This window comes from Podarcis gaigeae (genome assembly GCF_964106915.1).
Source record: "Podarcis gaigeae genome assembly, chromosome: 17".
In the NCBI taxonomy this organism is placed as follows: Eukaryota; Metazoa; Chordata; class Lepidosauria; order Squamata; family Lacertidae; genus Podarcis; species Podarcis gaigeae.
This window is the reverse complement of record NC_139694.1, coordinates 30,262,100-30,286,114: the sequence shown is the minus strand read 5'-3', so window position 1 is coordinate 30,286,114 and position 24,015 is coordinate 30,262,100. Positions and strand designations below refer to the sequence as shown.

Genomic DNA, 24,015 nt, shown 5'->3' with positions numbered 1-24,015 from the left:
GACCAGGGCAAGTTCCAGTGCTCACTGGGCCTGGCCTCCTTGAGCCGCCCTTGTTTCCTTGAGTAAGGGGTTAACAAGGTATCATTGGAACCTAGAAGCCACCATAGCTGCTTCTCTGGCGGAGAGGGCAGTGGTGAGGAGGGCACACCAATGGAGGCGCCTCGGGGATTTCTCTGCTTAAGGTGGCTGTCTCAGTTTGCCTCATGGATGGGCTACCCTGAGCAGCAAGGATGGCTGCTTCTGACCGCCATGCCCACTTAAAATAACAGAACCACAGAATCATAGAATTGTAGAGTTGGAAGGGAACCCAAGGGTCATCTAGTCCAACCCCGTACAATGTAGGAATCGCAACTAAAGCATCCATGACAGGTGGCCATCTTGCCATAGGATTGGCCCCATAGGCATGAGAAGCATTTGGAAAACCTGCGGACACGGGTGGAGCTCTGGGTTAAACCACAGAGTCTAGGACTTGCCGATCACAAGGTTTGTGGTTCAAATCCCCGCGACGGAGTGAGCTCCCGTTGCTCGGTCCCTGCTCCTGCCAACCTAGCAGTTCAAAAGCACGTCAAAGTGCGGGAAGGTAAACGGCGTTTCCGTGCGCTGCTCTGGTTCGCCAGAAGCGGCTTAGTCATGCTGGCCACATGACCCGGAAGCTGTACGCCGGCTCCCTCGGCCAATAAAGCGAGATGAGCGCCGCAACCCCAGAGTTGGCCACGACTGGACCTAATGGTCAGGGGTCCCTTTACCTTTACCTATATTATAAACATGTCAATAGTTTTTTCAAAAACAAGGTTGATATCTATTTATATCCACATACCCAGATTTATATCTATACTATAGCATGCAAAACACCTGTGAGTGTGTATACTTATCACCATCAATTTACTGTTTTACATCCTATGGTATAACTTTCCCACCAGCCAAGACGGGACTTCGCAGCTCCTTTAATGGGGGGCAGTGGGAGCGCTCCACTGAGCACCCCGAGGGTTGCTGGCCCAAGAAATGTGACGCTTTTGCCACCCTTCTCCGTTAACAGCCAGCAGAACTGCAAGGCACTTGGTTGTGGCACCAGGACGGCGATCTTCTCGAGGACGGTGCCGCCGGAGCTTCAGCCGAGAGACTCGGCGTGCGTTTTTGCAGGCGGACGGCCCTCCCCACTCGCAGCCCTTGCAATGGTGCAATCTAAGAGGCGGGCCGGCGGGAGGCCGATGCAGATTCGGCGCCGGCGACGTCACAATGCCCGGGCTCGGAAGGCGCGCGCGTGCGCACTGAGTCGCCTTTGATCAGCTGCTTGGAGAAACAAGCGAGCGAGAGGATCGCGCGCGGGGTTGCAGCGTCGGGATCGCTTTTCGTCCGCCAGATCCTTGCCGGTTCGGAGGGAAGAGAGAGAAAAGGAGGAAAAGAGGGGGTGGGAAAGAAAAGAAGAAACTTGGCGTCTTGGGACAAGCCATGAAGTTCCAGTACAAGGAAGACCACCCTTTCGAGTACAGGAAAAAAGAAGGGGAGAAAATCCGGAAGAAATATCCAGATCGGGTGCCTGTGAGTGGTGCAATAATCGTGCTTTTTTGTGTGTGTGCATGATCTTGGCTGGGTGTTTGTTTGGAGGCGAGGGAAGCAGGCTTAAAGATTTAAGGGAGGGAGGAGACGGGTGCCTTTGGCCTGCCAGGTCCCCAGTATTAGAGGGCCGGAATGCAAAGGCTCCTACGCTTTCCTGGACTTGAGGTCTGGTGGAGAGGAAGGAGTTAAATTCCCCTGTGCCACCTCCCTCGTCACCCCCCCCCCCCCGACGCGCCGCCAAGCAAACATGGAGGCAGAAGGACAATGGATGTGTTAATGATGTCACCTTCAGAAGGAGATTCAGGAGCTCTCTCCCCCCTCCACCATCCCAAATGTTGAGATGCATCTCTTTCCCCCCTCCCCTAGATTCTGGCCTGCTTTTGGAGCCTCTCCATCTCCTGGTCCTTCAATGCCAGAGTAATAAGCAGGCGACTGGAGCGGGGAGGACGCAGGAAAAGCAAAGTCATTGTGTCACAAGCGCCTCACATTTGCCCCATCCTTTTCTGGCCCTTCAAAGCAATCCGTGATTGCAGTAGTGCGCACCTTGCTTCACAATTTTGCCATGACTCGGGATATTTGTCTAAGCCGGAACGAAATGAGCTTCAATTCAGAATATCAAAGCGCAGCTATTACTGTATTATTTTCCTCCTTCGTCATGTGCCCCTTGCTGCCAAGATAGTTTCATTTCATTAATGTTGTTTTCCCGTCCCTGGTTGGCAGATGGGCAGACTGAGGTTGCCTTATAGGAGCGGTTGGATACTTGTGTCGAAATATTCCCAACCTGTCAGATGTTCTTGGCAACCACTTAGCCTGGGGAGTGGGGGTGTTCCCACATTGAAGGGAGATGACACAGGATCAGATCAGTGCGGCAATGTCGGTGGCACTTGCAGTACATCAGCCCAAGGGGAATTCCTGGGGAGGAATGTCCGGCATGATGATGGTGATGATAAAACTGTAAACAATCTCAGAACTAGAAGAACAGACTGTGTAACTGAGGGCTGGAAGAGTAGGGGATTAGGCCAAGGGTGGAATAGGACTGTTTGGGAAAAACATAAGACAACCGAGTTTGTGGCAAGAGCTTTCGGCCTAGTATGGCGCTTCATTTGCAGGAAGAATGGAAGACGGATCCCATCCGAGGCCTTTGTTTTTGTTGTTCTGTGACTGTGCAGGGCGTTTTCCAGCTTCATGCAGGTGTCTGGTGAGGCTCCCTCTGGCCTGTGGCAGAAATGAAATCCACACTGGCAAAGCACAGGCTTCATGTACCAAAAGGTACAATTGTCTGTGTGGGAAGATCCTTTGAAACGCCTGGCAAGGGTCGGCCAGTGCATCCTTGCATTTCCTCTCTTCTGAAGGCTGGTTTCAGTTCCACTGGCTTTTCCACTGCAGTGCACCCAGCATGCACCCTTTTCCTTTCTATAACACATCCGTGGCCACAGCAGATGCTACCTAATGACAGACATATTTGCCAAGAGCCAGCTTTATCTTTGTTTTCTACAAAACAAGTAGGGCCTGCAACAAAATGATTGTCTCATGGAAGGTTCCTGTTTAGGAGGAGCCAACCAGCCAGCCTTGCTTCCTAAACATTCTGTTCCATTCCTCTTCCTCTCCTGTTTCCTATTCTGCATCCTTGGTCATCATTCTGTGCCCTTTGCACATGCTCAGTTCTCACTGCACTGAGTCCCCCCCTACTGTTGCAGCTCTTGGGGTTCCCCCAGGTCTCCCTCCTGTGCAAGGCTATATAATGATCCCCCCAGAGTGAACTGAGTTTGCTATTAAGTTTATGAGATCTTTGCTTTCTGCAGCTATATTTTTTTTAAAAAAAAACAAAATAAAACATTGCAGAATTTTAAATTAGGGATAAGAGAGAGGACAAGGGATGAGAAAGAGGTGGCGATAGCTGAGATGATACCTTTCAGCTCAAATGTCTTTGTGATCTTCTTATGTTTTACTAACACAAGAAGGCTGCATAGCTAACCACCTTGTTTGTTTTTGTACTCCATAGTGCATGTCCTCTTGGACTGGTGGTCCAGGATTTTGCAGGGTCCCTGTGCAAGATACCTTCAGTGGTCCCCCTTAATTTCAGAAGAAATAACGCAAACAGGATTATCTCATTGTGCCTCCAAACACCTTCCTTGGTTCTCTTTGCAATGTGAAAAATACATGTGCAGGGCCTTAGCTCCCACTGGATCCAGCCCTGCTCCCCCCCCCCAAATTCCTTTGTCTCTTAACTCATTGGTGTCCTACCCCCTGTAGCGCACACACACACACTTTCTCTCTCTCTCTCTCTCTGCACCAGTTAGGTCTATAAACTTCAATATACATGTCTTGTTATATGAACTAGGGGAAACTAATGAAATGGACAGGTTTTCATGCAGTGACCAACCTGACCCCATGGAATGCCTGCTGTGGAAAATTAGGAAAGCTAACAATTCAACGGTTGTTGGGTTGTTGTTGTTTTTAAATTTGACTACCGTATTTTTTGCACCATAACACTCACTTTTTTCCTCCTAGAAAGTAAGGGGAAATGTCTGTGCATGTTATGGAGCGAATGCCTGCGGGTGGCGGGGGGGGGGGGGATCTGCTGCAGTCGTGAGCAGAGGATCCATGGTTCCCCTTCCTTCCCTCCTCCCTGGTTACAAATCATGGATCCACATGGATCTTCAGGATTTTTGCATTGGGCTACTCCAAACTCACTGTCAGATCACATGTCTGTGGCCACAGCATGAACCACAAAAATCATATATCCACTATTTCGTTTAGAATTTTTTTTCTCTTGTTTTCCTCCTCTAAAAACTATGTGCGTGTTATGGTCTGGTGCGTGTTATAAAGTGAAAAATACAGTAATTCATGGAGTCGGGGGCATTTTAAACTTGTTCAGTGGAGGTAAATAAATATTCCATGGCCATGTTACTGAGACAAAGATTTGAGACTTGTTTTGATATAAAAGGTGAAGGATAAAAGTAGGCTCAAGTGAGAAAATTTGCTAAGCGAAAGATGCAGTGGGTCTGCACCACACAGTAGTTTCAACAAGCTTTCCCTTAGAGGAGCCCAAGGAAAGGTTTTTTTTAAATGGTGTCTAGATAGAGATATATTGGGTCAAGGACAGCACATTTTGGGTGAAGGACAACACATTTTGCCACCCGTGTATCTGAAAGCAGTTGTTTTGAAGTTTTACAGGCAAATGGAAAGTTGTTTAAGTAATTTCTTTTGCAATATATTCAGAGTCACGCTGTACTAACACAAAACTAGAAACATTTCTGAGAAAAACATATGTATAATAATTCGAGACTGATTTTGAGGTCTAGACCCACTAGCAGTGCTGTGCGTGTGTGTGTGTGTATATATATAATGCACGTTCAAAACAGCAGCTTTAACAGACTGAATGAAGTTTCGTATGAATAACTCAGATTTATTTATATGTATAAGTATCAGGTAGCCTTAGAAACTATGAAGAGGAGTCAAAAGTTTGTGGATGTAAACAATCATCGCTTGTTGCTATTTTTCTTGTTATGCGACTTGTGTTCCTACTGTGGAAAGTTCATGGGATATTTTCTTTCTAATCCAACTGAGGATCCTCACATTGCTGTGTTTTACTTGGCTTGAATTTTGACATGCATCATTTCCTTATTAAACTCTACAGGGAGAATTTGCAGTTACAGGGAAAGGTAGCATAGCTTCTCTTGTTCTCTTTGTTCTTATTTTTCTTCCTGCTCCTTTTTTTGTCCAGGTTATTGTGGAGAAGGCGCCCAAAGCCAGAGTACCTGATCTGGACAAGAGGAAGTACCTTGTCCCATCTGATCTCACAGGTAAACAAGTCACATTTCGTAATCTATTTTTGCATTGGTATTTAAGGAAGGTTTTTCAACAAGTGATAGAGTTGGTGGCCTCCTCTTTCCCTCAGTCTCATTGCCTTCGGGAAAATGTTTTGTTATCTTCATAGCACAGCGTGAGAAACTCTGGTGAATGTAGTTTCATGGAAGTTTAATTCAGTGGTTCTCCGCACCTTGGGTGAACGTATCCAGCTTTTCTTGAAAACAACCTTAACAGGTTGTGTGATAGGAATTTTATGGTCTTAGATATATGGTAATGTTCATAAGTGTTACCAACCATGCACATACATAGATCAGCACAGGAAGGCCAAGCTGGAACCATTTTGATTCCTAAACTGACCAAATGTTTTCTCTGCAAGGTCAAAGTGGGAAACTTCCCCATTGTCTCTTTCCTCACAAATCCTGTCTTAAGGACACATTTAAGATATGAATAGGGTGTGAGCCTGTGACCTGGCCCAGGAACTAAGTATTTATCATTACAAAAGACTGGCCAGGCTACCCAGGCAATCCAATCAAGTAACCTGCCAGACAGGAGATAAACAACAACAGGAGAAAAGCAACATTTAAATTTCTGTTTTAGACCCCCTTTTCTGTGATGTAGGTATGATGTATCCGGGAGGTGGTCTTGATCTACAGGGTGGCAATTTCAAAAGTCTTTATAAGGCCTTGTGCACCCTTTTTCTGAGTCCCTTCTCTCTCCTGCGGGTGACGGGAGCACCCTGTTGCATCAGATCAATAAAGATCAAGCTTACTAGCTGCTTTGCTTCTCAATATTCTCTGGTTGGCCTCTGTTATTTTCTCCTACCAATAGGGAACCTATGTAAGGACTCTATATGGGCTCTTGGATACCCCATAAGGGAAAAGGGCAATTTTTGTTTACAACAGTTGCCAGCATTCAGATTTCTCAGCTGCTAAGCATCCAGAATAGAGATTACAGGCCATCCATCTGCTAGTTGTCATCCCCCAATTAGGACCAAAATAACAAAACAAAGCTAACCTTGTGGTTACTTTGCCCTCCCCCCTCCCCCAGTAGAGAATTGTATCTTGGCCATTTATCCTCTTGCATACCAAGTATTTATTCTTTTAAGGTTCTATAAAACAAATCTAAATAAGACTGATCAGTGGGGAAATTGCAGTTCTGAATTTAAATTTCACCATGATGGCACTTATAACTTCCCTAGGTTGTATTATATGGGAACCATTTTTTTAAAAAAAACACCCAGCAATTTACATTGTGTGGGTGAAGTTAACAGGAGACACTAGCGGGTGAACTTATCATAAAGACTTGTCATAAAGTCAAAGGATAGTCAGGTCCAAAGATTGCCAAGTCCAACGATTACAATGTATAGTTCCTGTTGGCAATGCCATTTCATACTGATACAGTATCTTCCTTCTGCATCGTCCTATGTCTTAAAAGTGTAACAAACGAACTTGCCCTCTGCATAGTCCTAAGTCTTGAGAGTGTAACAAACAGAGCTACTTAGGCAGCTGATGATAGACCAGTTCTCAGGATATATACCCTTGTTTTGCCCATTGGGCTTCTTCAGCGACAAGGTTTCCAGGAGATTTCCCAGTAGGTTTTTTCCAGCCAAAATAGTCCACAGGAACGCAGAAGTTGCCAGTCAGAGACCTGACTATCCTTGGAATTTACGACAACAAAAACATATAGAAGGTTAATAGTAATATGATACGTTATTGCCATCAGGAACTGTGCTTTGCAATTTTTTGATATGACGATTAAATTACAGTTTTATTATATATAATGTTATGTTACTTTACAGCCAGTTATGTGTACGTTGTGGAATCTTTTGCCCAACATGGGTCTTGAACCTTCAGATTAAGAGTCTCATTTAGTACTTTTGTATCTTTCCCCTCAGCGATGATCTCAGGGCAGCTAGCAATAAGAATTTCAGTAAGAAACCAAAACTATATATAATAAAACAGGAGTTGGGTAACACAAAACTAGAACAACGTAGCAGGAGGATAGAACAATGGTTGTTGTTTTTTAAAAAGTTAATGTTTAAGAAGCACTGGGCAGATCAAGTCTTGTTATCACAAAGCATGGGAGTAGATGCCAGATTAATCTTCCGTGAGGAGAGTGTTCCAGAACTGGGGGGCCACAACTGAGAAGGACCCCTCTTGTCACCCTCCACCTCACTTGAGAAGTCCGGGGTAACCAGAATAGGGCCTCCAAGAAAGATCTCAGCATGTGGACACGTATATGTGGGGAAATGTGGTCCCTCAGCTATTTATCTCTGAAACTGTACATCAGGGGTCAGCAAACTTTTTCAGCAGGAGGCCGGTCCACTGTCCCTCAGACCTTGTGCGGGGCCAGACTATATTTTGAAGGGGGGGAAATGAATGAATTTCTATGCCCCACAAATAACCCAGAGATGCATTTTAAATAAAAGGACACATTCTCCTCATGTAAAAACTACGCTGATTCACGGACCATCCGCAGGCCGGATTTAGAAGGCGATTGGGCTGGATCTGGCCCCTGGGCCTTAGTTTGCCTACCCATGCTGTACAGGGTTTTGAAATTTGAGTGATTGCCAATATAGCTTTTTTTTTTACTCTTCCTCTCCCCACCAACTGTAGTTGGCCAGTTCTACTTCTTGATCCGAAAGCGAATCCACCTGAGGCCAGAGGACGCCCTGTTCTTCTTTGTCAACAACACTATTCCTCCCACCAGCGCTACGATGGGCCAGCTGTACGAAGTAAGTAAGAGGCTGTCATTCCATCCTAATGGTGGACTTCCTGGAGCTTAATAATAGCTTGTTGCATGACACATTCTGGTTCTGTGGGCAGTATGAAATGAAAGGCCGAGAACTTGCAAACTTGCAAGAGGCTGCAGACTCCTCCGAACTGTCTTAGTTCAGAAGATTGTTCCAAGAATATGGTATGAAGGCACACAAAGCCACCACCTGGGTAAAACTCAACAGGTCTGGTCAGTTCATGGCTGGACAACACATGTACCACACTTTCTTCCAGGACAGGAGATGTGGCAGGAAACAAATGTCAGAAAATGCAGTAAAATAATTAAATAGTGCAACAAACTCTCCATTAATGTGCAAACTCCCCTCCCCCCCAAAAAACCACCCCCAAAAAACGAGAAAGAAAATATTCCCTCTGAGGAAGCAGAATTAGGCAACCTAGTTACTAATTAATTATCTTGCCTGCCTAAAGGACATTTTCTATTATTAACCAAACAGGGAGGTATCATCCTCCAGGGCAAGCTATTAAGGTCATATCCTGGAGATGCTTAGACTAAACTTCTGAATTAATTCCTGGGCTGATCAGTAGCCAAATTCAGCTGAATAGCTTGTGTTGCTCGGAGCTTTCCTTGGAACGCAGTACCATCTGATATCTGGAGTGATGCCGGCCCGTCTATAAGTAATTAAAAGATATTTCAACATCAAGAGGAGGAGAAACTTTGTCAGAGAGATAAAGATGATGATGATGATTTGTACCCTGCTCATCTGACTGGATTGCCCCAGGCACTCTGGTGCCCATTAGTGTTCCCAGATGAACATTTAATTTAAAAAACAAACTCGGAGTACTATATTATCGTGTTACCTGTTTGGTGGAAGCTGTATGGAAGTATTTCAAGTTAGAAATCAAGTTACCACATAGGTCATTTATGGAGAAGCGATGTTCTAGAGCAGAAGGGCACAACTCTGCATAGATACAGTAAGCTTGGGTGGCGTACTTTGCTTTAATAGAACTCATATTTTGTAAATCTAGAATAAGAGGCAGGAAGAGAGAGTTGTCCTACATCCACATGCCCATTTCACTGTTGTACATTGTATTGTTTCATAAGCAAATGACCAAGCACACAAGAAGTACAAGTTTCCTTTGTGGAAAATAATTTACAGCATTTCCATGCCCTGCAAATTATTGAGAAGAATCTTATATTTTTCTTGTGCAGTTCAGTTGTTTTATGTGAGCATTTGGAAGAAGATCACACTGGGAAGGTGCTGTCATTAGAATTACTAGACAGATAGGGAGATTTATGGTTCCTGGTAGTTTTCTTCCTCTGTTGGATAAGGATAGATACTTTGGAAATGGAGGAAATACAGGTGAAACTCAGAAAATTAGAATATTGTGGAAAAGTTCATTTATTTCAGTAATTCAACTTAAAAGGTGAAACTAATATATGAGAGAAACTCATGACATGCAAAGCGAGATATGTCAAGCCTTTATTTGTTATAATTGTGATGTTTATGGCGTACAGCTGATGAAAATTAACAATCTCAGAAAATTAGAATATTAAAGGAAATCAGCAAAACAAGGACTGCAAATAGAGCAATATTGGACCTCTGAGAAGTAGAAGCATGCACCTGTACTCAGTACTTGGTTTGGGCCCCTTTTTTGCTGATTTCATTTAATATTCTAATTTTCTGAGATTGTTAATTTGGGGTTTTCATCAGCTGTACGCCATAAACATCACAATTATAACATATCTCGCTTTGCATGTCATGAGTCTATCTCATATATTAGTTTCACCTTTTAAGTTGAATTACTGAAATAAATGAATTTTTCCACAATATTCTAATTTTCCGAGTTTCACCTGTATTTTTAGCTATCGTATAGTTTGGCAGATATCAACTTTCCTCCTTGAGCGCATCATCTGTTTTAAAAACTCTTTCTGCTAGTGCCCATATCCTGAGCTCTCTCACTGGTAAAAGAAATAATACTAACTGTGGATTGCAGTATTTTGAATTCCTTCCTACTGCTGTAGATTTAAGCACCTCCTTCAGAAAAACAACCCAGCTCTGGACGGCCATCTCTTCTGTCAGTACAGTATGGCCTTTTCTCTAGCTGCATACACTACACTGCTTTTGTATGGGCCTCTTACAATCCTTGTTAAATGATAATGAAACCATTCTAGCAGGAGTGCAATTTCATCTTACCTGGGTCAGGAGCTAATCAATTTAATTGATCTTTAATTGATCAACATTATTTATTCATTTTATTGGGTTTTATAAACAACTGACCAATATTTTTGGAATAACCAGCATAGCTGTAGTTTTGTCATTTTGCCTCAAGCTTCAAGCACGATACTCTGGTTCTCATGTAATCTGAAACCAAAGTTAAAAATAAATAATGGTTTACCACAAATGGGCAATGTGCTGGTGCGTGCTGTCTTAAAATGCCATGGTGCTGTTCCACCACTTCTCCTTTTAAGTACATGGGAGGAAACAAACAAGCTTTCTGGTTTAGCATCATGTGCAAACCACAAACAGTAAGCCAGGAACAAATCTTGCCTTCGTTTCATGGTTTGTTTGGAGATAAACAAATCAGACACTGGTCAGTGCTGTGACTTGTTTCCTTCTGGCTGCCGAAAAGGATGAGCTGGGTGAGGAGCAAAGCAGCTACAATATTAGAGTGGCATTCACCAACACACTGAAATTTTGTTTTAAACGGTGGTTAATTTGTTACTGTGGTTTAGCATTGCATGTGAACCAGCTCAGTATAAATCAGTTTCCCACACTTCGGTCTCCAGCTGTTTTTGGACTACAATTCCCATTATCCCCTGACCACCGGTCCTGCTAGCTAGGGATGATGGGAGTTGTAGTCTAATAACAGCTGGAGACCCAAGTTTGGGAAACCCTGGTATAAATGAAGCTTTCCAAACTGGCAACTGCAGATGTACCCATCTAGTCAAAGTTGGGAACATTTGTCTTCCGCTGATTTCAAGGGAACATTCTAACTCTCCCCCAATAAACCATGGGGATTAAAAATGTTTACCTTCAGCTGATCTGTGCCCTTGTTTTATCTTAAATGCAAATGAAACAAACACAAACAGAAAAGCGTAAACAGCTTGCATTTCAGTCATGAATCCTCCAAGCCAGGTTGATGGGTTTGACTTTGAACAAGTCTCCCAGCCTTTGTTCCCCATCTGAAAATGGGGGTAACATGGAAGGGCTAAAATGTATTGTGATATTTGGGGGGAATAGTCTAAAAAATAATGATGATGCAATTTTACTGCTGAAATTTAGCAGGCTGTTTAGCAGAAGACTCTCTGGGAGCAATATGTAAGCTGTTTTGAGTTCTCAAAGGGATATCAATATAAGAACAGGGTAGCCAGACTATCTAAAGAAGTAAAAAGTATTTCCCCCCTTAGGTTTACTACCCTCTTCAGTCAAATTGGGACTTTGTAAATGTTCTTCATAGATACGTTAACTTCTTTAGCTTCTTTCGCCACCCCCCCCCAAACCCCTTCCTGCCTAGATCTCATTTTTAATTTAAGTTGAGTAATTTTTAAAGGTAGGCCTTCAGGTAAGTTGAGTTGTGCACAAAGGCTAGCATGCTTTTCACACCTTTGCATATTTTTGGTGACCTCCCCAATCTCCAAGCAGTGCGAGATTCCAGAGGCTCCAGGCATGCTTAACCAGGGTTTGTGGGAATGAAGCACAGCAGAGACTGTGGTGTCTTTACACATATCTACAGTATCCGTGGGACGTGGGTGGTGCTGTGGGTTAAACCACAGAGCCTAGGACTTGCCAATCAGAAGGTCAGCGGTTCGAATCCCCTCAACGGGGTGAGCTCCCGTTGCTCGGTCCCAGCTCCTGCCAACCTAGCAGTTCGAAAGCACGTCAAAGTGCAAGTAGATAAATAGATACTGCTCCGGCGGGAAGGTAAACGGCGTTTCTGTGCGCTGCTCTGGTTTGCCAGAAGTGGCTTAGTCATGCTGGCCACATGACCCGGAAGCTGTATGCCGGCTCCCTCGGCCAATAAAGTGAGATGAGCGCTGTAACCCCAGAGTCATCCGCGACTGGACCTAATGGTCAGGGGTCCCTTAACCTTTACCTTACAGCATCAGCACCCCAAGAAGGTCTTGTTTCTCCCAGACTTGGATTCAAACAGAAATCAAACATTGCTCTCAAGCGTTGCTCTGACTCTTTCTCTCTCCAGCTTGCTGCTTTACTTCTGGGTCACATCGCTGCCAAACTGCACTCCAAACTCTGGCTTTGTCTTCTAACTGACCATGAGCTTGGGTGTGTGTGTGTGTCATCCATTTAGCGGCTCATACAGAGCCCCTTTCCTTGGTTTCCATTAATGGCCCATCACAGAGCCTATCTCCCCCAACAGAGGAAGCTAGCCTGCCTTATCTTTAAACAGTTGCTGGATCCAAAGGTTAGGAGGATCTCTCCATACAGCCTATCTCCTCCTCCACACCAAGGAATAACATTGGCTCCCAGCATGTTTCCAAGCACAATTCAAAGTGTTGACAGCAGGGGGAGAGCTGGTGGCAACTGATGCCCACTAGAACCGATAGGGCTACCAAGAAGTCATAGGGATGTGGCCAATGAGAGTTCACAGGGGCATGGACCGGTTTTGGTTTTCTCCCTATCATCCACCCTTGCAAAGATATTTCAGACACATTTAAGCACTGCTGTTTTACAAATAGTTTGCACCTAGATAAATGGAAAAACATCTTACTTTAGTTCAGAATGTGGGATAACCAGCCTCATTTGACCAGCATGCTTGAGCCTAATTCAAAGTGTTGGTGCTGACCTTTAAAACCCTAAACGGCCTTGGCCCAGTATACCTGAAGGAACGTCTCCACCCCCAACATTCAGCCCAGACACTGACGTCCAGCTCTGAGGGCATTCTGGTGGTTCCCTCGCTACGAGAAATGAGGTTACAGGGAATCAGGCAGAGGGCTGATCAGACATGATCTGACACCATCAGATGTCAAGGAAATAATCAACTATCTGACTTTTCTTTAGAAGACACCTGAAGGCAGCCCTGTTTAGGGAAGTTTTTAATGTTCGATTTTTTGCGTGTTTTTAATATTCCGTTTGGCGGGGTATAAATAAATTATCATTACAGTGGTACCTCGGGTTAAGTACTTAATTGTTCTGGAGGTCCGTTCTTAAACTGAAACTGTTCTTAACCTGAAGCACCACTTTAGCTAATGGGGCCTCCTGCTGCTGTCATGCCGCCAGAGCACAATTCCTGTTCTCACCCTGAAGCAAAGTTCTTAACCCGAGGTCCTATTTCTGGGTTAATGGAGTCCGTAACCTGAAGCGTATGTAACCTGAAGTGTATGTAACCTGAGGTACCACTGTACAGTCATACATTGTTACGGACGCTTCAGGTTACGTGTTTTCGGGTTGTGTACCGCGGGAAACCCGGAAGTACCAGAATGGGTTACTTCCGGGTTTCGCTGCTTGCGCATGCGCAGAAGACCAAATCACACCGGCACAGACATGGCACTTAAGGATGCAAACACTGCAGGTTGCAGATGTGCCTCCGTCATGGATTACATCCGCAACCCAAGGTTCCACATCATCATCATCATCATCATTATTATTATTATTTAGATTACAATGATGTTGACTTCTGCTCCTCTCTTTCCTCCCACCCCACATTTTTATTTCCCCAGGATAATCACGAGGAGGATTATTTTCTGTATGTGGCTTACAGTGACGAAAGTGTGTACGGCAAATGAGCCCCTCGGCCGCTGTCCTCACAGTTGCGATGGCCTGAAATGACTGTTCTGCGAGGGCGTTTCTGCGTCAGACAGAAGCAAGAAGAGGGAGGAAGAACTGGACAACAAGCCACATAATCTCATGCCATCATTCCTTGCACCTTTGTTTTAAATTAATTATTACTGTTGTTTTATTTAATCCGTTGGGGGAAAGAATTGTTGGTGCTTTGCGGCGGTCAGGGCTTTGGGATGGAGAGATCTGTTTGCCCAGTTCCCACCTTCCATTACACTACCTGGCTCTTCCATTAGTGCCCAGTGAGAGGAGACGATGCCACCTAGTGATATTGTCGGAACTGCCAAAGGGAACTGTGGCTCTCCCTGTAGCAACTAATCTCTAATTTGCCTGTTTTTTAAAGATGGCAGCCCCCTCTCCTGTGCATGAAGGAGATATTAATTTCTGTTAATTTGTGAGCCTTTTCTGCCCACCCTTTGCCCTCCTTTCCTTGGCCCTGATCCCAGCGGTACGTGTTTACCCCTCTCCCGACTTCCTCATACGTAGCACCTCTGATTTGAGTTCATCCATCACTCTAGCAGCATGTCAGCCTCCTATAAGCAGAACCATGCAGATGCCATGCAGTATGGAGAAAACCAGCTTCCTAAGCAGTTTGGCTAACTTAAAACAATGACAGCACGTCCCTTTCTTTCACGGTGTTACCAATGAATTGGACCTTGGGCGTCTATCCTATATTGCATTCTGCACGAGTGTTTTGTGATGTTTTGTGTCCTTCCTTGCCAGCGAAAGGCTGTTCTCTGCTAGGTCACCATCCTGATACCTGTCTTGTGTTTCCTTTGCTGCTATCAATTCAATATGGAAAGGGAAAAAATATTGGGATTAACCTGCACCCACAGCCTTGCCTCTAAGCATATATTCTGCAGTCCTTTTGTGAAAACAGTTGTGCTTTTTTCCTAAGGAGAGCAGCACCACTCTCCCACGTCCCTGACAATAGCCAACAATATTGAAAAAGAGTTTGCCCAAAGTAGGTATTTATGCTGCAGGGGCCACAGCAGTTTCTTTGTGACAGTACTATTGGTCTCCCTCTCTCTTTACACTGGTTGCTCCCCATCGAGAAATCATGGTGAAATGTAGGACGTTTTGTGTTGTGGCTTATCTTTTTCATTGCTCCTGATAGTTAGATTTTGTAGTTGTGTAGCAACTGAGCATATTTAGAAGAGAGGTGAAGGATGAACAAAGGATGGCAGCTACATAATCTTAGACTGGAGGAAAAAAAATGATTGCCTCTGGAATCCTGAACTCTTTAGGTGGCACCTATTCTTGAGAAGTGTCTGAGTTTATGGAAACTGGTGACATGCTCTGCTTCTCTGTTTAACTCCTCCCCCTGCTCATAGCTTTATAGCGCCATTCCTACAAGAATATCACCAGATGGCAAGGGGCCTAGTGGGCCAGAACTCTCTTAGGCAGGGGCCAAGGATTTGAAGGGTTGGTGAAGAATTGAAATTGAAATTGCACAGTTGGGGAGCGGAAGTGACACAATAGCTGGAGGGATACCTGTTAGTTTCGGTGTGTCTTGTCTGGATGCACTCCTTGTGGCAAGACTGGTTCTGCTTAGTGTGCCAAGTTCCTTCCAGTACAAATTTCAGTTGACTCCACTTCCGTTTTCTCAGCCTTCCTGTCTTTCAGGATGTCTTCAAGAGTCACATTCCAAATTCTTACAGGTTAGGCAAGTCTGGTGTGAGTCAGGGCATGCCTGCGTGTGCGATTGTGTGCACCAGTGTATTCCCTCCCTCATCTCTGCTTGGGGAAATATAACGGATGTTGAAAGAGACTATGATCTACCCCCTTCCCCCAATGCTGCTGCTGGTCTTTAACCGACGTTCATGGGCTCTCAACATACCCATTTCTTACATATGAAGGATTACGTTTGAAGGTTTTTTATTTAAAACTGATTGTGGCGTTTACTTTTCATTTTCGCTTTTCTCCGGTATGTAAAACGCAGTGTTGATTATACTTTTGTCATTAACTCCAACCAGCTTCAGATTCCTGTAAGATAAAATCCATGTCACATCGGCTCAAATCAATAAACACACATTTAAAGATCTGAGAACCAGAGTGGAATGGTAAATTTGTTATGCATTTGACTTCGGCCGGGAACTCTTATTTAAGTGTTAACAGCTTGCCAAAGAACTTTGAATCATTCTGGTTTCAGCTCATGTTTGTGTTTATCTATGGCTGCTGTACAGTGGTAACTCTGGTTGCAAACTGGATCTGTTCCGGAGGCCTGTTCGCAACATGAAAAGAGCGCAACCGCCTGCGCGGGTGGCGATTCGCCGCTTCTGCGCATGTGCGTGATGTATTTTTGCGCATCTGCACATGCGCGGGTGGCGAAACCCGGAAGTAACCATTTCCAGTACTTCTGGGTCGCTGCGGGACGTAACCAGAAAAAACGTAACATGAAGCGAACGTAACATGAGGTATGACTGTATTTGGGAGCACTGAGAATATGGGTAACAGATATTCTACCCTTGTTTTTGAGGCAGTGTGCTTCTGGATATCAGTTGCTGGAAGCAGCAGGAGAGGAGAGTGCTTCTGCACTCAGATCTCACTTGCAGGTGTTCTAAAGGCATATGCTTGGCCACTGGAGAACAGGATGCTTGACTAGTTGAGCCACTGGTCTGATGGAAAAGGTTTGTCATACATTCTTAAATACTGGAGTACTGCATTTTTATTTGTATCTGATCCTTTCAAAGGCGTGCCAAAGCTATCGCTTCATTTTATCCTTGCAGCAATCCTGGAAGGTAGGTTAGGCTAAGGGAGAATGCAGCATGTTCAGGATCACAAAAGAGTGAGCTTCATGGCCAAGTAAGGATTCAAACTTAGGTCTCCATGGATGAAGACCACCCTCTCCACCACAGTGGCATTTTCAGAAGAACTGGGAAACCAACAGGTAAACTGATAACATTAGAAATCTTTGGCAATTTTGACTAAAGTGCCTGTTTTTAATGCAAAAAACACATCGTTCTCACCGATAGTATATTCTCAGAACTCCAGAGATAATAAAAACACTTGAAATAAATATATTTTCTTCTTCTTTGACGATGACTCATAGCCAAGTAAGATTGTCTTCCATAAACACGTTTTTAACAATGAGTCCGTAAGTGACTCTGGAGGCCAATTCTGGACCCACACGTCCTTCCACAGTGGGGACATAGGTTTCCGGGCAGGAGTTGATCACGGTGTGGATTTGCTAAGCGTGCCTTCCTCTTAGCACGTTCCTCCCTTTTATCCTGAGTTTGAGTGTCTTCAAAGCCCATGACACCTTTGGTAAAGGCTGTTCTCCAGTTGGAGCACTCACAGGCAACTGTTTCCTAATTGTTGGTGTTTATACTACATTTTTTAATGTTTGCCTTGAGAGAGTCTTTAAACCTCTTTTGTTGACTACCAGCATTACGCTTTCCATTTTTAAGTTCAGGATAGAGTAGTTGCTTTGAAAGATGATAATCAGACTTCACCACAACATGACCAGTCCAGCGAAATAGATGTTGAAGAATTATTGCTTCAACACTGGTGATCTTTGCTTCTTCCAGTACATTGGTATTAGGGTGCCTGTCTTCCCAAGTGATGTGTAAAATTTTTTGGAGACACTGTTGATGGCATCTTTCGAGGAGTTGGAGATATACACTGTGTATACATACATAAATATACACTGATTAAAACTACGGTTGCCATAGATCTGAAATTTCCTGGACACATCTGGAATACTGCAGTCAGAACCAATGTCCGGATAGAAATCGCTAAAATGTCTGGGAAAATCATACGTATGGCAATCCATGTCAGCAGTGTCAGTTTTGGCAATCCATGTGAGATGTGCATATCCTAGATAATATATGTAATTGTTCTAGGGGTTGCTCGTGCGTATATCGGTACCACACCTGGCTGGGTTACCTGGGTGGACTCTTTCTGTCCGGACAGCCACTCACCCGTGGCTGTCTCAATCGCTGACAGAATCAGTCAGTGGGCATTTCTTTTACTTCTTCCAGCAAAGAAGCTCTTTGACGCCTAGTCACCGCCTACTCTCCCTGCACGGAAGCCTTCTGCGCAGGGAGGGTGTGGGCAGCAGAGGACCCGTGCTCTCCCCGCTGGTCTCCGGCGAGGAGTCATGGAGCCACCTCGCCGATTCCCCCATCTGCCCCCTTTCTCCACTGGTGCTACGCTGATTTCCTTCCCCAGAAGATGGGCTGCTTCTCTCCCTCCCGGGACGCTCTCCGGAACCCCTCTGGAGCCCTCCCTCTGGCTCCGATGGCAGTTCCCTGACAGTATAGGATCCGGTTGAGTCCGCATTCTGATCTGGGATGGCTTCACGAATATCTGCTCCAAATTGTGCTCGTAACTGTTCCTCACCATCCTGGGGAAAAGTGACTTGTGGGGTGCCACAGGGTTCTGTCCTGGGCCCGTTGTTGTTCATCATCTTTTATAAATGACTTGGATGAAGGAATTGAAGGGATGCTCATCAAATTTGCAGATAACACCAAACTGGGAGGGGTAGCTAATGCCACAGAAGGCAGAATTGAGATTCAATATGACCTTAATATATTGGAGAACTGGGCCTAAACTACAAAATGAATTTCAATAGGGTTCAATGTAGGGCTGTAAACTTAGGCAGGAATAACCAGCTGCACAAATATAAGATGGGGGACATCTGGCTTGCCAGTAGTGCATGTGGAGAAAATCTAGGGGCCTTCGTAGACCTCAAGCTTAACATGAGTTAACAGAATGATGCAGCAGCAAAAAAGCTAACGCTAGTCTAGATTGCATCAGTGCTACCTCGGGTTACATACGCTTCAGGTTACAGACGCTTCAGGTTATAGACTCTGCTAACCCAGAAATAGTACCTCAGGTTAAGAACTTTGCTTTAGGATGAGAACAGAAATCGCGTGACGGCTGCGGGAGGCCTCATTAGCTAAAGTGGTGCTTCAGGTTAAGAACAGTTTCAGGTTAAGAACGGACCTCCGGAACGAATTAAGTTCTTAACCCGAGGTACCACTGTATAGTGTTCAGATCATGGGTAGGCAAACTAAGGCCTGGGGGCTGCATACGGCCCAATTACCTTCTAAATCCAGCTCATGGACGGTCCAGGAATCAGCGTGTTTTTACATGAGTAGAATGTGTCCTTTTATTTAAAATGCATCTTTGGGTTATTTGTGGGGCATAGGAATTCGTTCTTTCTTTTCTTTTCCAAAATATAGTCCAGCCCCCCACAAGGTCTGAGGGACAGTGGACCGGCCCCCTGCTGGAAAAGTTTGCTGACCCCTGGTCCAGATCAAGGGAACTAATAGTACTGCTTTATTCTACCTTGGTCAGACCACACCTGGAGTACTGTCCAGTTCTGGGTGCCACAGTTTAAGAAGGATGTACACAAGCTGGGACATGTGACGAGGATGGCAACCAAGATGATCAAGGGTCTGGAAACCAAGCCTTATGAAGAATGGTTGAAGCAGCTGGGTATGTTTAGTCCGGAAAAGAGGAGACAGAGGAGAAATGATTGCCATCTTCAAATATTTAAAGGGCTGTCATACGAAGCCAGCTTGTTTACTGCTGCTCTAGAGGCTAAGACCCGAACCAGTGGATCCACGTTAAACAAAAGAGATTCTGACTAAACATCAGGAAGGACTTTCTGACAATATGAGATGTTCAACAGTGGAATGGACTCCCTCAGAGGTGGTGAGCTCTCTTGGCCTGTCTGAGACTGCCTTTTGAAATGGTGGATAGCTTGACTCCTGAATCCATTGTGGATTCCTGAATCCACTGTTTCATACATACATGGATATCTGCTCTTTTGACAGGTCAGCCTGGCCATTTAACAGATACCTGTCAAAGCAGTTCATGTATCAGGAATTTCCTGCTATGTGACCTGAGGGGGTCTCTGAGGTTGACTAGGGGCTAAACATAGCTGCTGAATTACTCTCTGCTATTTCAGACATGTGGTTTATGCACTCATGTATGTGCATTACCTTGTGCACTTGCGAACATGCGTTTTATTTATGACACCTTAGCATTCTTATGACACACCGATCAGCTGACATGACTGGTGGTGTCAGCTGATGGGCGGGAGGACAAGGTTTAATCCTGCACTGGCTGTACAGCCCTGTTCCCAGCAGATAACAGCACCACACAGCCTGGGCAGCATGATTTAATCTCTGCCAATCAACTGATAAACAGAAATTAGCTCGCCAAGGAATTTTTTGCCTTTGGAAGTCTCCTTCCACTTTAAAATCATGGGGAATAAGAAATCAAAATGATAAAAGATATAAGGAGAATTGGATATTTTTATTGTGTATATGAAAAAGTATTGTAAGCACATAATTGACCTATTAGGATGGTAATGGTCTCAGGAGTGTAAGAAATAACTAGAGTTAACATGAAGGGTTGTGATAGATGCTTAGGGAAGCTTTTAATATCTGAAGGACTATTGTATTTTAATATTTTGTTGGAAGCCGCCCAGAGTGGCAGGGGAAACCCAGCCCAATGGACGGGGTATTATTATTGCTGTTGTTGTTGCTGTTGTTGTTGTTGTTGTTGTTATTGAAGGGGCAAACCAAGAAAAATAGGAGATGTTTTCTGGATTTCTGTTTTTCTGTTATTTCTAAACCTTCATTTTATTTACTATTTCAGAGATACTTTTCTTTTTGTTTTCTTTATGTTTATAGTTTCCCTACATTGAAATGTATTAGAAACACACAAAAATCACAGAGAGATTGGACTTCAAAGCAAAGGCAAGAGACTTCTCACCCAGCTTTTTTAAAAGCTTGTTCTCGCTGCAAAATCAAAGGAAGCAGGGGGTGTCTCATACTGTCAAAAGCCTTTGGAAGTCTCTCCCTCCATCTTCTTTTCATTCTAAATAGGTTTTTTTTTTTTGAAAAAATATATTTACTTCAATAACCTTAACACCCAAGGGTGAAATAGGGGTTGACCAAATATTCGCTATTAGGAACACCAGAAGTTACAGATTACTGAGAAATGGAGACACAAGCAGGGATGGGGAAGGAGGACACAATGGCAAAAAAAGGAAGATCAGCTGTTGGAGCCAAAGGCCAATTTACATGACCCTGTTTTTTAATCCAAACTTAGATGGAAATTGGAGCCGGCCTCCTATCTGTTGCTGTTCCTCTGCAGAAAATGGAGAGGAGTGACAAAGCCGATTCTGGGATGAACAGTGTCAGGGGTTCAGAAGGAGAGACACAGGAGGGGGAGCAAATGGAGAGTGAGGAGGAGGAGTACGAGGGGGGCGCAGGCAGTGACAGTGGCCAGAGTTATTCCACAAGCCTCTCTAGCGAATCGGAGGACTCACAGAAGGGAGCGCCGGTGGCCAGAGCAAGGGAGATTCCAAGGGAGAAACCTCAAGAGGGAGGGGCCAGCGGGGAGTCCCTGAACAGCAGCTGGAGATCAGGGCCAGCGTCTCCACCAGAGCGCAGTGGGGAGGGGGAGTCCCAGGAGTCGGGACCAGTGTCCTCACCACCAGAGGGAGGAGAGGAGTCAGGTTTGGCAACACCCACATCAGGAAACGGGGAAACGATCAGAAGGAAAGTCACCGGCTGGGCGCGCGCGCCAAGTTCAAATGTACAGGAGCGCGGCACAGCGGGGAGCCCGGGAAGGGAGCCAGGTCCTAAAGCCCGCCGGAGGGAGGGGCAAGGCTCAGGAGGCTCCGCGTCAGAGGAGTCCAGGAAGGAGGGAACCCCAGAGGGCAGAAGGACCCAACGCAGGAAAGAGCAGCGCAAGAGGTGGAGCCGGGCTAGAATCTTAAACTGGTGTGGGTGGAGCAGTGAGTCAGAGGGGACTTAGCCGGTCTAGCGTTAAGACGTGGGCCTGCGCGCCCAGAGCTTGGAAATGGAAACTAAACTTCAATAAAGACTTTTGTATATAATATCCACTGGGCGTTGGTCCTCTGTGAGCTGGGACCTAGCGGCAGTCCTGACAGTAAGTCCCCTCTCCATTTTCACCAATTTTGCAACCTCGTGGAGTGCGGGAAAGCAGCGAGGGGTGAAGATTGGTGCTTCGCGAGCTCACGAAAAACAGGGAAATGACTACCGAAGAGAGGATAGCGAGTTTGCAAAACGCAGTGACGCAGTTGACTGCAGAAATTGCGGCTTCCAGAAAGAAAGAACAGGAAGCAGCTGCTGCCTGCCAGGATCTGCGAACCAGGTTAGAAGTGCTAAGTACACAGAGGCTACCCGCCACCAGACCAGAAGGGATTGGGCTGGGAAACAGAGGAGGGAGCCTGGTATCTCACTTCAATGGGGACCTGCAGGAGTATCCTAACTTCAGAGCAGATGTGATTTATGCATTGCAGTTGCTTGACAAAGACTTTAAAAATGAGGGAGAGAAAGTGGGATTTATTATTTCGCATTTGCGGGGGGAGGCAAAATCGTGGCTGCGCAATCTATGGAGAGACAAGGATCCAGCCCTCCAAAATGCGGCTGCCTTCATTAAAGTGATGGATGCGTGTTTTTTATCTGAGATTGATGTGGATATCGCTAGGAGGGAGATTCACAGACTAAGACAAGGTAAAGCCACTGTGAGGCAATATCATTCACGTTTTTTCGGATTGGTGAATGTACTAGCCTGGGAGAAAGAATCGCCTGCCGTCAGAGACCTGTTCTGGGAGGGGTTGAGCGGAGCTGTGAAAGACGAGATCGCAAGGGGGGGAAGACCCCAAACCACCAAGGAAGTGGTGGAACGGGCACTCTCCATTGGGGTTCGGTTGGAAGGACGCCCTTGGGGCAGGGAGGAAGGGCATTTGGGACGCACGCCAGTGAGAGGACTGCCTCCCTTCCCCAAGGAGGCGGCGCGCGCTCGATCCATGCCTCCGCTGGGAGGGGGAGAGGAGCCGATGGAGATAGGTGGTGCTAAGGCTCACTCCACAGTCGGAGCCCTAACTCCGGGAGCAGTCAAGATGAAGCCTCCTAGAGGAACCAGGAAGTGCTACATCTGCGACAGTGCTCAGCATATGGCAAAAGAGTGTCCCCAGCGGTTTCACAAGCATACTGCAGCCGCAGCGACAGTAACAGACGCAATTCAGCAGAGGGAGTCGCAGCAGGAAAACTCCACTGTCTGGCTGGAGATGGCGTCTCTGGGGACCAGCCAGACAAGTCAGTGAAGCAATCCCCAGGGATCTTACAGCCCACCGACCCCCTCCCACCCAAACCAGTAGTGCAGCTCACCGCATCCCTTCAGCTCCCCAATGGGCTACTTGTGGAAATTCCCATCACCATCGACTCGGGGAGCAATGCAGATTTTATAGACATGCAGTTCCTCCAGCAACATGGCATAGCCCTTCTGCCAGCGGCGGTACCTCTGAAAGTCGTCACAGTGGACGGCAGGGAGCTACTGGGAGGGCAAGTGCTACAGCAGACGCCGCCAATGGTGATGCGCATTGGAAACCACCGTGAGGTCATCAGCTTCAACGTCACCCGCCTGTCAGACACGCCCATAGTGTTGGGAATGAGTTGGCTGGATAGGCACAGCCCGGCATTAGCTTGGTACCAGCGGCAACTGACCTTCGGCTCCTCTTACTGCGCAGAACACTGCATCCTGGCGGACTTGGAAGATGAGGGGCACGAGGATGGACCACAGCTGAACTTGGGCATGTTGCAAGCGGTGCCTAACAAATACAAGGAGTTTTTGGAGGTCTTCTGCGAGAAAGAGGCGGATAAGCTGCCACCCCACAGACCCTACGACTGCAAGATCGACCTCCTGCCCGGGGCGACGCTCCCGACGGGGAAACTGTACTCCATGTCTGAGGATGAATTGCAAGAGCTCAGGGAGTTCATAGATCACAACCTGAAGCGGGGATTCATCCGGGAGTCCAAGGCGGCAGGAGGCAGTCCAGTGTTCTTTGTAAAGAAGCGGGACACGCCCCAAAAGAGGCTGGTCGTTGATTTCCGCTTCTTGAACCTCAAGACCAAGCCCTCAGCATTCCCTATGCCCAAGATCGATGACCTGCTGGCGACGGTGAGGAAGGGTCGCATCTTTACCAAGTTGGATCTGCGCGGAGCGTACAATCTCATTCGCGTACGGGAAGGCGACGAGTGGAAAACAACCATGTTTACGCCGCTGGGCACTTATGAATACAGAGTTATGCCTTTTGGATTAAAAAATGGTTCCCACTGCTTTCA

General features: G+C 45.8%; 1 protein-coding gene across 1 annotated transcript; it reads left to right on the top strand.

Annotated features, from left to right (window-relative positions):
- The first annotated feature begins 1,046 nt into the window (after positions 1–1,046).
- GABARAPL1 (GABA type A receptor associated protein like 1) lies at positions 1,047–15,950 on the top strand. Its single transcript, XM_083720026.1, has 4 exons — positions 1,047–1,539; positions 5,285–5,363; positions 7,986–8,104; positions 13,783–15,950. Exons 1-4 carry the CDS (start codon positions 1,450–1,452, stop codon positions 13,846–13,848), a joined length of 354 nt encoding a protein of 117 aa, XP_083576152.1. The 5' UTR covers positions 1,047–1,449; the 3' UTR covers positions 13,849–15,950.
- Positions 15,951–24,015: the final 8,065 nt, after the last annotated feature.